Raw genomic sequence first — 13658 nt, forward strand, 5'->3', positions numbered from 1 at the left:
CCACCACATTACTAAATAAGTATCCAACTCAGCTTTAAACATTTAATAAATCATCAATACACTTTTATTGCTGAGATATATTTATTAATCAAAACCTAACATATTCAACCTAATATGATAGGCCATCTTCAGGTGTAACCGAAATTCAAACATATTGTTTTAGTTCATTTTTTATATTTTGTTTTATTTTTTTATTATTTATCTGTTAATTTATCTAATATTTTTGTTTAAATTTAAATGTAAAAGTGTTCGGATGTTCTGTCATTTAAATGTTAAGTTTTTTAAAAATATGTTCGAATTTTGGTTATACCTGCAGATGGCCTATCGTATTAGGTAGAAAACATCAGTGTTTTGATTAATAAACATATCTCAGCAAGAAAGCTGTATTAATGGTTTATTAAATGTTTAAAGCTGAGTTAGATACTTATTTAAAAATATGGTTGTAATATTTATAGACACGAATTTATAATATTAATTTTGTATTAGTTTAATTGAAAAATCATTTTTCTCACGTCACGTGTTATCCACTATCTCTGTTCTCTCCTCTAAGTTTATCGATATTTCAGTTTCAATAATTACATGTATTGTAAACAATTATGCAAAGACTCCTGTAGGAAATTTAAAAATCTGTTACTCGTAAAGAGTCTATTTGTACCTCTCATAGGAAAAATTACTCTCAGAAAGAAAAATAATAGTCGCTCCTCGTACTTTTCAGGCAAGATTTGCTTGACGACCACTCTTGATAATAGCTAGCATTTTACTGGAGGGAAGAGAGGTGGAAAACAGAAGTGAGCGAAATATTTTTCACTAAAGGCAACAATTAAACATTGACTAACACTTGATACAATATCAAGGAGCTATACTAAACTCTTGTTAATCTGGTCATTCCTTGCACAGAGGTGTGAAGCCGTGGTCTCACCCAACGATGCTAGAAACTGACCATTGAACCAATGTCAATAGACAGGTGATATATTAAGGGTTCCTATGCAGCTGGAAAGTCAGGAAATTTGCCTCCTTGGCTGCCTTGATATTTTTTGCTCACAATAAGGTAGATCAAGTGTAGTCGTCTGCAAAAAGTAATGTGGTACAGTGCAACTTATGAAAAGGCATGCAGAATATTTTCAGGATCCAAAATTTCTTCAAAAATTATTGCACACAAAATAAAACCATAATTTATGAACCAATTAATAATAATTATTACATAGTTTGGAAAATTCAAATTAAATCATACATATAAGTAAATATGCAATGCAACACTAAACTGATAAGTTAACATAAATATTTTAGATTAAAAGAATGCTTTAATTTAAACACATGTTTTCATCATACGATAGCATATACAATTATAAACTTGATGCAATGTATTGATTAATAGAAATAAAATTGAATTCAGTACAAATTAAATTATTTTAACTAAAGTTAATAGGAAAAATTACATACATTTACAATTTAAATAATTTCATTGAAACATTATAACTTTTTGAAATTACTTGAAATTTTAAATTAACACAAGTTGGGTCTGAACCATGGTAATTAATACCAGCTTCCTTATGTGCTTTATATATATAGATATGCTTCAAATGCTACCACTCTTATGCGACTCATATTGATCAACGCGAGTGTGGTCATGTGCGGACGGAGAACAAGTTGAAATTTGTTCGGCGGCTCTATCTCATAAACTCATAAGTTATAAGGCTGCGGTGAAATGAGGTGAGATGAAATTGGAGTTTATGTCGAAAGAGCCACAAANAATTTGAAAATTTTATCAAAGCTAAAAATTTGAGAGAACAAGAAACAAATGTTTCTTGTGTTGACAGTCAGTTCATGAGAGAGATTTTATCTTCCATGACTAAAGGGCTGACTAAACCAAAAAGACTCATCATGACACACAGTCAGATGATCTTAATCCTTAATCTCTATTGGAGGATAAAAATTGTATAAATACAGGATAAGTGCCAAACTGTACACAACACATCATCCAGTATCCTCTAGTCTTTAACTTAGTGCCATACTTTATAGATTGAACTTCCGCCCAAGGACAGGAAAGTTACAAGTCAAGAATAATATGGAAGTATTATAATCAGTACTTTTATAAACTCTCTCTCAACCTTTAGGGACCTAATTTAAGTAAAAATTTAAAGTTTTTTTTTTCTGTTTTAAGCAGATTCTTCCTGTCCTGATGAATTAAACAAGCGTATTGATGAAGAACTTGGTTTATCTGAGGACCATTTCTCTCGACCTGAAGTAATCCATTTAAGATTACCTATGAAAAATTTAATAACAAAATTCTAAAATATTCTTGTATTTTTTTTAACTTTTTGAATATTTCTACAAATAGGGATATTTTGGTTTTTCCAATGTTGAAGAATTGGAAATAATAATAGAAACATGTGAGAAAATGATAAAAGAATCTACGGAGAATTCAGAGTGGCGTAAAAATTTAGTAATGAAATTAGTGCAATTGAGATTAAAATTAGAGGATTATAAGGTTGGTTTTCTTAAAATTTATTAGTTTATTGATTCTTAATTGTGTTTTGTTATAAGGGGTGGTCCATAATTTGGTTAACCAAGAATATTTTAAAATTGATTTATGATACTAATTAGCGAAATGGTTTAAATTGGTTCGAAACTCCATATTACTTTCTACAGTTTAATCACTTTGGTTCCATGCAAATTAATATACTTGTTTAATTTTGTTTTGTAAGTATGGTAAAACTTCAATTTAACAGAGTAATTCGGCCGAAAGGGCATCTGTTAGACGAAAATCTGTTGCATAATAAAGTAGGTTTTCCAAATGTGAATATTAAAAAAATTGACAAATTAGTTAGTTTATTTGTTTTTACTTGCTTAGATGTATTTGTGTAATTAAAATAAAGTATGCATGAGAAGTTTAATCTCATAGAAAAGTTTTCTATATGTATTGTTGCCTGTGTACTCATAATAGTTCAGAGACTGTACAAAAGAAATATATGTTTTAATTAATTTTAGATAGTTAATTAGATTAATTTTTATAAAATATTATAAAAATATTACATTTAGAGAAATAATTATTTTAACAAAAAGGATGTACATTTTTTGTTTCTGAGAAAGGGAAGAAATGAACTTCCTTTCTGGACCAACTAGAGCTACTCACTGTCACGGGCAGATGAGTCAGACGTCCTTATAGAAAGGGGTAGATTTCCTGCCTTTTCGCACAGTTCTCTGATGATAGAGAACGTGTTACATATAACTTGCACAGTTTGTTTGAAGCAGAACCTGCCATTTGAACTGGCCACCTAAGTGTCGATTTCCGTAATAAGATTGCCATGTAGAACTAGGGACCAGCTCCCATAATATTGAAGATGCCATATAGACAACAGAAAGTGATTGAAGATTTATTCTCCCGATCCACATTATAGAAGACTATGACTACGAATATTACTTAAGTTCAAAGTAGTATAATTTCTTGTGTATATAAACTCTCTCTCCAAAATTCATTGTTATTGTTTATAATATGGTCTCTTTAATGACTCAAGCCTGAGCCTACATCCACTCCACTTACTCGCGACCCTCCCACTCGAAATTCCTCTAAAAACAGACATAAGCGTGCCTAACGCTATATCTAGGCTGGTATCAGGAAAAACAACTTCCAAGGGTTTCTTAACAAACTTCTGTTCTTTATTTAAAGTCTAAGGAAACCATCCTTTGATGTTGCAAGCCAATCTAAACGATTGTGTATTGATTAAGTGATGTAAAGCTAAAAATAAAGCTGCTCTATGCCTCCAACTCTTCACATAATGGTGTCAGGAGTGAGGTTTTTTGATATCACCACACTGGTGTCAAAAAGATAGGTTTGTCCTTCCTAAATAGGTTTCTGTTTTAGATAGATTTTTGCTCAGACAGATTGTCCTTCTTAAATAGGTTTTGGCCACTTTAGGCATATTCTGATAGAGGATACTCTATAAGTTAATTATAAGTAAATTGTAATTAGACAAAATGGCAGAGGAAAATCCTAGGGCCACTTTAAGTGAAATGGGCAGTTTCGTGCCCCTCCTTTCCATCCTTCTCAGGAAATTCTGATGAGAGAATAAATGATTTCTTCTACTCCCTAAATGATGTAGTTAAGCTTGCTGGATGGACGAAGGCCCAAATGTTAGCTGTAGCTAGACTAAAATTGAAAGGCATTGCTAAAGAATTTGCTAGAGGGGACAGAAGGATCAATGATGTAGAAGATTTTGATAATTTTAAGAAAATTTGTATAGAACAATTTGAGAAGGTCCCATATTCATTCAGACTATTTATTCATTCAGAAATTTTATGCATGCGTGCAGTAGATAGGCAAAGATGTCCAGACATATTTAGTTATACTTCAGTCTCTCGCTTCTGAAATAGAAATAGACCATGTAGGAGCAAATGTTGTGGAAGTAGCCATCATTAAGCGAATACAGAACAAAGAATTGGATGAAAGATTAAGGGTACAATTTTTAAGTGGAGTACATATAAGAATTTGTCAATGAATTATATCTAGAGCTGATAGATCTTTGTAGATTTTGAGGAGAAAATATATTCAAATGCCTGTACATGTATATAATATGTTTTGTTAAGTCAGATAATTTTGATTATAATCATTAGCATATGTATATTTTAATATGTAATCCTTATGTGGAATTTTATCAATGTAAACCCAATATGTTAATCACACTTTGAATTGTAACCAAGTTATTTTACTTATAGTAAAATTTTATTGATGTAGTGTTTGAGAAAGTGAGAGTAGGAAAAACCTCCAATATATATAAATTACTTTCATCTCTGTTTAGAGAAAAATCAGACGTTGTTTTTAGATAGTGTGATTTTTGCAAAATGGGAAGTTATGTGAGATTCTGAATATTTTGGGATAAAATATTCAAGAAATTATAGAAAATCTTTTAAAATTAAATAATATAATAATTTGAAAATTTTATCAAAGCTAAAAATTAGAGAGAACAAGAAACAAATGTTTCTTGTGTTGACAGTCAGTTCATGAGAGAGATTTTATCTTCCATGACTAAAGGGCTGACTAAACCAAAAAGACTCATCATGACACACAGTCAGATGATCTTAATCCTTAATCTCTATTGGAGGATAAAAATTGTATAAATACAGGATAAGTGCCAAACTGTACACAACACATCATCCAGTATCCTCTAGTCTTTAACTTAGTGCCATACTTTATAGATTGAACTTCCGCCCAAGGACAGGAAAGTTACAAGTCAAGAATAATATGGAAGTATTATAATCAGTACTTTTATAAACTCTCTCTCAACCTTTAGGGACCTAATTTAAGGATTAATCATAGCTAGATGTTATTCAGTTAGTTCGTTGTATTTTTTGTTATTCATTGAAGTTTTTGTTAATTTGTTGACTGAACTGGATTCTAGTTTCCTCACGGACTCCTATCACTTACGTGTCTCCCCACTCAAACGAGCCCTCCTAATCGAAATAGTAGTATGAATTGCGAGTTGGGATGTGCGTAATTATCCTAACTGGTGTCAGTCCTAACGTTGATCTTGATTTCACGATCTAGATCTTTATTATCGCTCATAGTTTAGCTATTCTTTGACGTAGAGATCGGATCTCAGAGATCTTGTGCAGATTAAGTGGTCATTAGAATTCACTCTTGACCCCCTGCTTATCTCATGTATATGATCTAAATCAAAATACACTTAAGTTGTGTTTAACTAAACAATGTTCTTAAAAAGAAACAAAATTCAAATTTGACAAAAACACAAAAAAAATTTCCATTTATTCGTCTTCGGACAATGATATATCAAGACACTTCCATTGTGGCACGAAGTTAAGAGTGGTGACTCTTGGATTTGAAAAAAAAAATAATAACCTGCTCATTTAGTTATGTATAAAAAGCATTTTAAAAGATGTTAATTTTCACGAATGATATTTAGACTGGAAATTGCTTCAGCTAAATCAAGGTTTTATCGTAATCGTGACTTGTGCAAGGCAGTGCACAAGTTTTGCGGTGTAATATGGGCTGGACATATGAAACAAACTTAGTTTAGACCAATAGCGACTAGTAAAATTTAAAAGTGAAATAAACTATTGAAAGCTAAGTCTGTAAAGAATTAAATAAAATGAAAGAAATTTATTATTAATGGAACTAATCACATACTATTCCTAAGTTATCCATCTAGAAATTTTTAAAATATTTCATTTATTTATGTGGCTTCATCATAATTACATTTCAAAATTGATTACTATTGTTATTTTTTATTTTGAGAATGGCGAGATCAATCTGAAAAGATGAAATTAAAAGTGTAGAAAATTATGTCGAATATATCTTCTTTGAGACCAACGTTTTTATTTGTAAATTAGCCTAAGATAATTCAAAATCAATAAGAGATAAAGTCTGTTAAGAACTTTTTTGATAAAATTCAAAAATTTAATGTAAAAATTATATTCATATTTTCATTAATCATAAATGTTTGAATTTGATGCATTATTCAACAAGAAAATTCAAAACATTGCAATTTCTGTATGTACTGAAAGGACCTGTAATCACTGACTTTAATTTAAATGAAACTAACAAGTAAGATAGACAGATGGCCAAGTGGTAAGGTGGCAGCCTGCTGCTCTTGGGACCCAGAATCAAATCCAGATGGGTTGATAATCTGGGAATTTTTCAGCGGTGTGGCTAGATATGTCAGACCCTGTCCTTTACCACCATTCTGGCCTCAGACAAACCCATAATGGCCTTGCTAAAAACACCCTCTTAGTATCCACACGGCAGAAAAAGGTTAAAAAAATAAGATAATCCTTAAAGTGGATCATCTTTCATTTTCACAAAATAATTTAATATTTACCAGAGTTATTGTTTGACAAAGAAACAACTGCATTATCTTTAGAGTAAGATAATATTAATACTGTCACTGTCTTGTAAATGATTTTCAGATGTTCTTGGTTTGAGACATTGCGATGCCTCTAGATTCCAATAAAATAATAATATAATAGAAATGAACTGAACGTTAGCATAGGTAATATGTGCTTTTTAACACAAACATCTTATTTTTTTTTTTTTTTACTTTTCTGGCTCTCTTATATATAACAGAGGGAAAGTATAGTGATTGGTCCAAAAATGACCCCCTAAGTTCTTTACATTTTTAGACTCGGTTCCTCAAAACGTTGAGAAGTGCAAAAAAATCGGGGCTTTTTTGTTTGCAGAAGAGCACGAATTTGTTCGCCATCTTTGAAGCTTTATTAATAACTCTTTTTATCAAAAATTTCTGAAATTTTTTTGGGAAGATTTGTGTATTAGGGGATTGATGCTATTAAATTTCAGTTGTTAAAGGTTGCGGGGGTGGTGGGATAGATGGGGTCGTGTGTTGTATCTCGAGTAGGGTCGGACTTAATGATGATTTTACTCATTATTAGTATTTACAATTTTTTATAAATCCTCAAAATTAAGCTTGTCGTTATTTATAATAATTAAAAACATAAAAATATTTTAATGATAAAATATCATAACAGATGACACCACACATGCAGTTTTAAATGTTGCCAGGAAAGTTAAGCAGCTCGTTGCTGGATTTTTTTAATTTGGAGTTCGTGGATGTGTAAGAAGTAAAGCTAGGACATGACATCTAGGCACTAAAAATAATATAGCTATAAAAGTTAGTTATAACTTACATGATTTTTAGTGCCTAGATATCCTGACCGTAATAATAAACAATGAGATTATTTTTAACAAATAATTTTTAGAATTCTCACTCATTTTGTAATAACCGAGTTATAAATTTTCCATTCATCATTTATTTCTCTGTATGCACTTTTAAAAACATCTTTCATAACTTCATTTGCCAGCCAGATGGCCAAGGCACTTATAACATTGGCTGACCTCTGTGGGGGACTCGGAATCAAATTCGGGTGGCTGAAAAACCTCTGGAATTTTTTGGGATGTGGTCCAGATATATAGGGCAGTATTTTGGGCCTGGTTGAACCCACAATGGGCATTTCATAATTTAAGTTACAAAACTCTGCCTTTGTAAATAAATAAGGAAATTGCTGCTTGTTTCGGGAAGCACCTAAGCTGTATAATTGATAAAGCTGCATATTCTAAGCCGGTAAATGCAAGATTTTAAGCCAAAATGGTCGGATCTTGATCAAATATGTTTCTTTAGCTTAATAAATGTCGGATTTCCAAAACAAGCAACATTTCTTTATTTATTTTTATTTGCTGTTTAAAAGCTAATAATTTCCAGAAGTCAAGTGATTAAAATCTAATAATGATTTCTGAATTAAAATTTTATATGTATATAACTTTAATTACATCACAAATCTGTAAATATAATTTTTAAAAATACTACTGAATACATATTATCACAGAAGTTTTTTTTTATTACTCTAGGATAGACCTAATGAAGAAATTTCCAATGATAAAGTTGTACTAGGTCATCAGTTTGAAGTAAAACAATTAGAGAGACCTCAACAATATTGTGAAAAGTGCTGTCAGCCTATACTTTGTCCATTGTACAGTTGGTATTGTTGTAAAGGTAAAGTCGTTTTTTAAAATTGGAAATAAAAAAATAGTTTATGATACCAAATTTATGAAGGTCGGACGGCCAAAGCAAGTAAGGCATTGGCCCGTCACCAGAAATTTTGGATCCCATCCTTCGTCATTCGGCCACTCCAATTGTGGGCCTGGAAATAAAGCCCTCTTAGTACCCACAGCAGAAAGAGTTAAACAAAAAAAAAAAAAAATACTAATCTATAAAAAGTAAATTGTATGGATTACATTGAAACAAACAGATATATTGTCATAAAATAAACTTTAAAATTTTAAATGAAATTACGAGATGATGATTTTTTAAACAGAATAAACAATAGTAATTATAATAATTTTATTAACTTTTTGAATGTGTTGGACTAGTTAATGGGATAATACAGTTACTTTCAAACACTGCTTGGATAAGATTCATAGGTATGGTACAGAGTTCTACAATACAGATATCCCTCGATTAATGCAGTTAATTAATCCCTATCCTACCACATATATCAAAATCACATCAATCAAATACAGATGTACCTTGGTACTTAACCGAACAAGCGCCACCTGCTAGAACAAATTTTTGGTTAACAACGAATATTTTTATTTTAATAAATGAAAATAACAAATTCTCTAATACCTTATTTTCCGAGAAAAACATATCTACATTATGTAAAGATGGCTGTTAAAGCCACATTAATTAAAACTTTTGCCGTGTATAAAAAGAGATTGCTGCAATTACTTTTGTGAGTTAATCAGATCCTGCATCAAACAAGGGATTACTTGAATTTAAATAAACAGTAATGAAGATAGCAATCTTCAACAACAACAGCTAGTTTATAAATGAAGTAACAAATGACAGGTCAATGCCTTAACTGCCTCAGCAATTTTGTATCAAATTCTTTTAATATATAAATCAAAAAATTAAAATTATCTCATAAAAATAATAATAATAATAATAAATACTTTATATATTAATATATTTTTTAAATTTCAGAATGCGGATTCAAATGCCATACCAAGTGCCTTAATACTATAATTAGAGTTTGTGCCAAAACAAAAGTAAGAATTCACTTTTAACTTAATGTTTGTTGTTGTTTTTTTTTTTGTAAATATTAATATTTATTCCATGAACCAACATAGGTTTTGGAGAAACCCATTTATATATTAGACATATGTCCAGAAGTAGGATTGTCGGCACAAAACTATCGATGTGCGGAATGTAGGCGTAAAATAATTACAAGTATGTCCTGTACCAATTATCAAATTGTTCTTTTCGATTTTGAAGTAAAAATTATTTTATTGTTGCTATAATGAATGCCGTTAATTTAATTTCTAGAAGAAGGTTCTATGCTACCCAGGAAATGTGACTACAATGGTTTATTTTACTGCAGTTATTGTCATTGGAATAGTAGAATAGTCATACCAGCGAGGGTTATTCATAACTGGGATTTTGAACCTAGAAAGGTAAGATTTTACCTCCTTTTCTGCACAAGTCATTTTAAAAAATAAACCAAACTTTAAATTTACCTTGGCCGCAATATTTTGCAATTTTTTGTGCAAAAACACTGCTGTTCTACTAAAGAACAGCAGCAGTCGTGGTTTGAAACAAATGACAGCTAATTAAGCTAGCCAAAAACATTCATTTAGAATCCAGTATTTAATTTGATATAAAGGTTTTTATATTAATGTCATCCAGTTTGACGTTGCATTATTTATTTTGTACATAATTATGTAAAATGATAAATTACCATGCATGTACTTCACGTGTTTACAGCAAAACTTTAGCTACTGTAATGTCTTGTCTTTGTTTTGATATGCAGGCTGCTCTGTTATAATACTTAAAATAGTAACTATATAATTTCCAAATCATATTTACAGGTTTGCAGGGCTTCATTACAGTTTTTAAAATTAATGGTAACAAAGCCAGTCTTAAATGTTGAAGCACTTAATTCCATGCTTTTTCCATTTGTAACAGAACTATGTATGGTAAAGGTGAGTAAAGAATTTTTAGGTCAAGTTATAAACTCCGTAACACAACCATATCCATATTTGTAAATGTTTGCTACCCTGGATATGTATAGGAATAGTTATAAACTACCATAAGGCCTTTTCCCTATCTGTAAAGGAACAAACTTTTTAGGTTTACATCATGAGCATGCACAAAATCATTGGCTGATGTTGCCAGATCTAATACTATAATTGTTTATTCATTTTATCATTTTTCTATTTTTTTATGACCAAAGTAACTCTTATCTTAAAATTTTATATTATTCAGAAGCAGCATTGTTGGTCAAAAGTTACATTTCAACCAATTTGTCAGTTTCTTGGGTTACTTCTGGTACAACTTCCGATTGTATAGCGACTGATGGCGACTTAGCGCATGCACAGTTGGTCAATTCTCCATGTCCCTACTGTAAAAATTTGATCGATCCAAACTTTTCTTATGGAATACAGTACGACCATACGGATACAATAAGGGAGTTTATAACCATGCTATACAGATACGCTTACATTACGGAGTTGATAACTCAACCCTTACTTTTGACTTTAGACTGGACAAGATTTAAAAAATTTTTTATATACTCAGAAATTACGTGAAGAAATCTTAATGATGAAACAGTACTTCCTAACGTGTCATGCCGCTCAGGAAAGTAGGTTACTTCTAATCCTGCAGGATCGACAGCACTTTGTAGAGGGTCCTGACATGTATTCTATGCAAGATTTAATCGATATCAAATCTGGATATCTTCTTAAATACCTACATAAAATCCAAGACAGATTTATTCAACACATAACAAAAGAATGCCAGGTAAATAAATTTCTTGCATTTTTAATTTACTTCACAACTAAACATTTAAAATAAAAACCTCGTATTTAGGGTTGTCGAGGAAAAGGATTCATCTGCGAGCTCTGTAAATCCGATAATATTGTATTCCCATTCGAATCACATTCAACGTCGTGTCCAAAATGTTCTGCAGTCTTTCACAAGTTAGTCTTTTACAAACTTTTATAACAATTAAACTAAACAATTAAATTTTAACTTATTTTTTTTATAGAGAATGTTTCTATAAAAGAATGGGGCATTGTCCAAGGTGTGCCAGACGCACAAAGGCCGCAGAAAAGTCATTAACGTGATATAAAACATTGTTTAGATTTGTATAAACAGTATACATAATCTAGCTGATTATTTTTAAGCTTATTTTATTCTCTTGATAATCTAGTTTAAGAAAATTAAATGCAATTTTATATTTTACAATGTTTTAATAAATTTATGTATTGTAGGTGCTCGTACCATATTAATACCTAATTCTTTTTCTACAAGACAATATATTAAAATAGAAATTTCTATTTACTTTAGACTAATTTATGAAAGTTCGTTATAAGTTGTCGGCAGAAAAAATATTGTAAATTCAAATACTTATAATAGTTTAAATAGGCTGTAAAAACAGGCAGTCAAAATGAAAATCTAATCAAGGAACAAATCTATGTTTATATTTTTATCACTGTCGAACTTGTGATTTCAAATGTTCGTCCTAACCAGAAACATGTAAATATAAAATGGTTTGAGTTTTGAAAACTTATTTAGAATGTTAATTACGAATTTATGAAAATAAACATCCCGATCAAACTAAAATGTTTCTTCGAATTATTATTCATGGAGAGAGATTTCTTTTTCAAGTATGTCAGTCAGTAACTTTGCACGTAGTAATGAAAGTTTTTAACCGACATTGTTCCACTTCGTAGTCGGCAACTACTCTTTTTCTTTTGGCCCCATGGGTACTAAGAGGTCCTTTTTTTTAGCAAGCCACAATACAAATATGCACTTGAGATTCAATATTAATATTGTACGAGGTCCAGAAGATTTTGCAACATTAATTTCCTTTCCGTCATCACGTCAAATTTTTCTCCGAAGTCAAAAAGCTTTGTAGTATCAATTATTTCAATCTATGAACAAGAATGTATACCCAACAGTGGACATATTAATTAAGAACCAAATTTTGTTTTGGAGCTTTCTATTAGCAAATCTTATCAATGCAGCTAGCTTCTCTCGCAGGTTTGGAACGTCAGTGGATGAAGCCAGGTATACCCGAATGTCTGGACAAAAGAAAAACTGATGGTTCTGTCATCCACATGTTTGGGTGTACTGGTACTTCTATACTCAGCTTAACACTCACTATACAGAGAAATGGCTCTTGTTAATGACAAACCAGGTCTCACAGACAAGAATTGGCATTTCCTCTTTTTTCTTCACGATAAACTAGAGGAAGTATTGATGGTATAAAATCCACTGTTATTGCCAATCGAGTGCAAGAGGGTGATCAAAAAGGTGCAACATTTTTGAAGCTAAAATTAAAATGTATGTAAAAAGTGAATGGAGATACTTTACGATAGTGCTTACGTTACCAAATAATCTACAACCTTTTCTCAATACCATTCTAAAAAGTGATGTTTAGAAATGAAGAAATCAAAGAAAAACCCAAAGGAAACCAATGCATTTGTGATTAACAAGTGCAGGCTGTTTTTGGAGCAGTGCATCTTGACACATACAGTGATCACTTGCCAGGGAAAGCTCATAATGAACAATTTCAGCTGTAGACCACCAGGCACACAAGACAATTTTCTGTTGATGGATATTGGGCTTTGGCACGTGGTAGAGATTCGTTAGACAATAACCAATGATGGGTTATGTGTAACAAGCAAACCAGGAGATCTTGGAGCTTGTTCTTGACACTCACAAGGGAAATGTCGGAGTGTCTTCTAATAAATTTTAATAAAATTTAGTTAATAACTACATTAAAAGTATACAAACTCTATTTTAAATTTGTAGCATTCACTAAAAGTGTTGATCAGAGTTATTAGCAATCAAATGTTGCACTACTTTATAGTAGTTTAGCACAATTACGCAAATTTTTAGAAGTGAAAGGGTCGCGGAGGAAGACGGTGATATTACATTTAGAATAAATTCTGGAATTATCAAAAATGGTTGAGGAATTAATAAAATTTTGTATACTTTAACATAATTATTAACTAAATTTTATTAATTCTTCAACCATTTTTGAAAATTCCAGAATTTATTCTAAATGTAATATCGCCGTCTTCCTCCGCGACCCTTTCACTTCTAAAAATTTGCATAATTGTGTTA

At 31.0% G+C, this 13658-nt stretch overlaps 1 protein-coding gene across 1 annotated transcript in view; it reads left to right on the top strand.

Moving 5' to 3' along the window:
- The window catches only part of LOC111640546 (differentially expressed in FDCP 8 homolog), a 28014-nt gene extending 16046 nt beyond the window's left edge, over positions 1-11968 (top strand). The window contains exons 2-11 of the mRNA XM_023386559.1: positions 2162-2244; positions 2339-2488; positions 8375-8519; positions 9510-9574; positions 9656-9755; positions 9852-9979; positions 10394-10507; positions 11103-11324; positions 11394-11503; positions 11572-11968. Of these exons, the coding sequence (XP_023242327.1) occupies positions 2162-2244; positions 2339-2488; positions 8375-8519; positions 9510-9574; positions 9656-9755; positions 9852-9979; positions 10394-10507; positions 11103-11324; positions 11394-11503; positions 11572-11650 (1196 nt within the window). The 3' untranslated portion in view covers positions 11651-11968. The remainder of the gene's footprint in view (positions 1-2161; positions 2245-2338; positions 2489-8374; positions 8520-9509; positions 9575-9655; positions 9756-9851; positions 9980-10393; positions 10508-11102; positions 11325-11393; positions 11504-11571) is intronic.
- The last annotated feature ends 1690 nt before the right edge of the window (positions 11969-13658 follow it).

This window comes from Centruroides sculpturatus, unplaced genomic scaffold, assembly GCF_000671375.1.
Source record: "Centruroides sculpturatus isolate CEXI.00-Female unplaced genomic scaffold, Cexi_2.0 scaffold1331, whole genome shotgun sequence".
NCBI classification, from domain to species: domain Eukaryota; kingdom Metazoa; phylum Arthropoda; class Arachnida; order Scorpiones; family Buthidae; genus Centruroides; species Centruroides sculpturatus.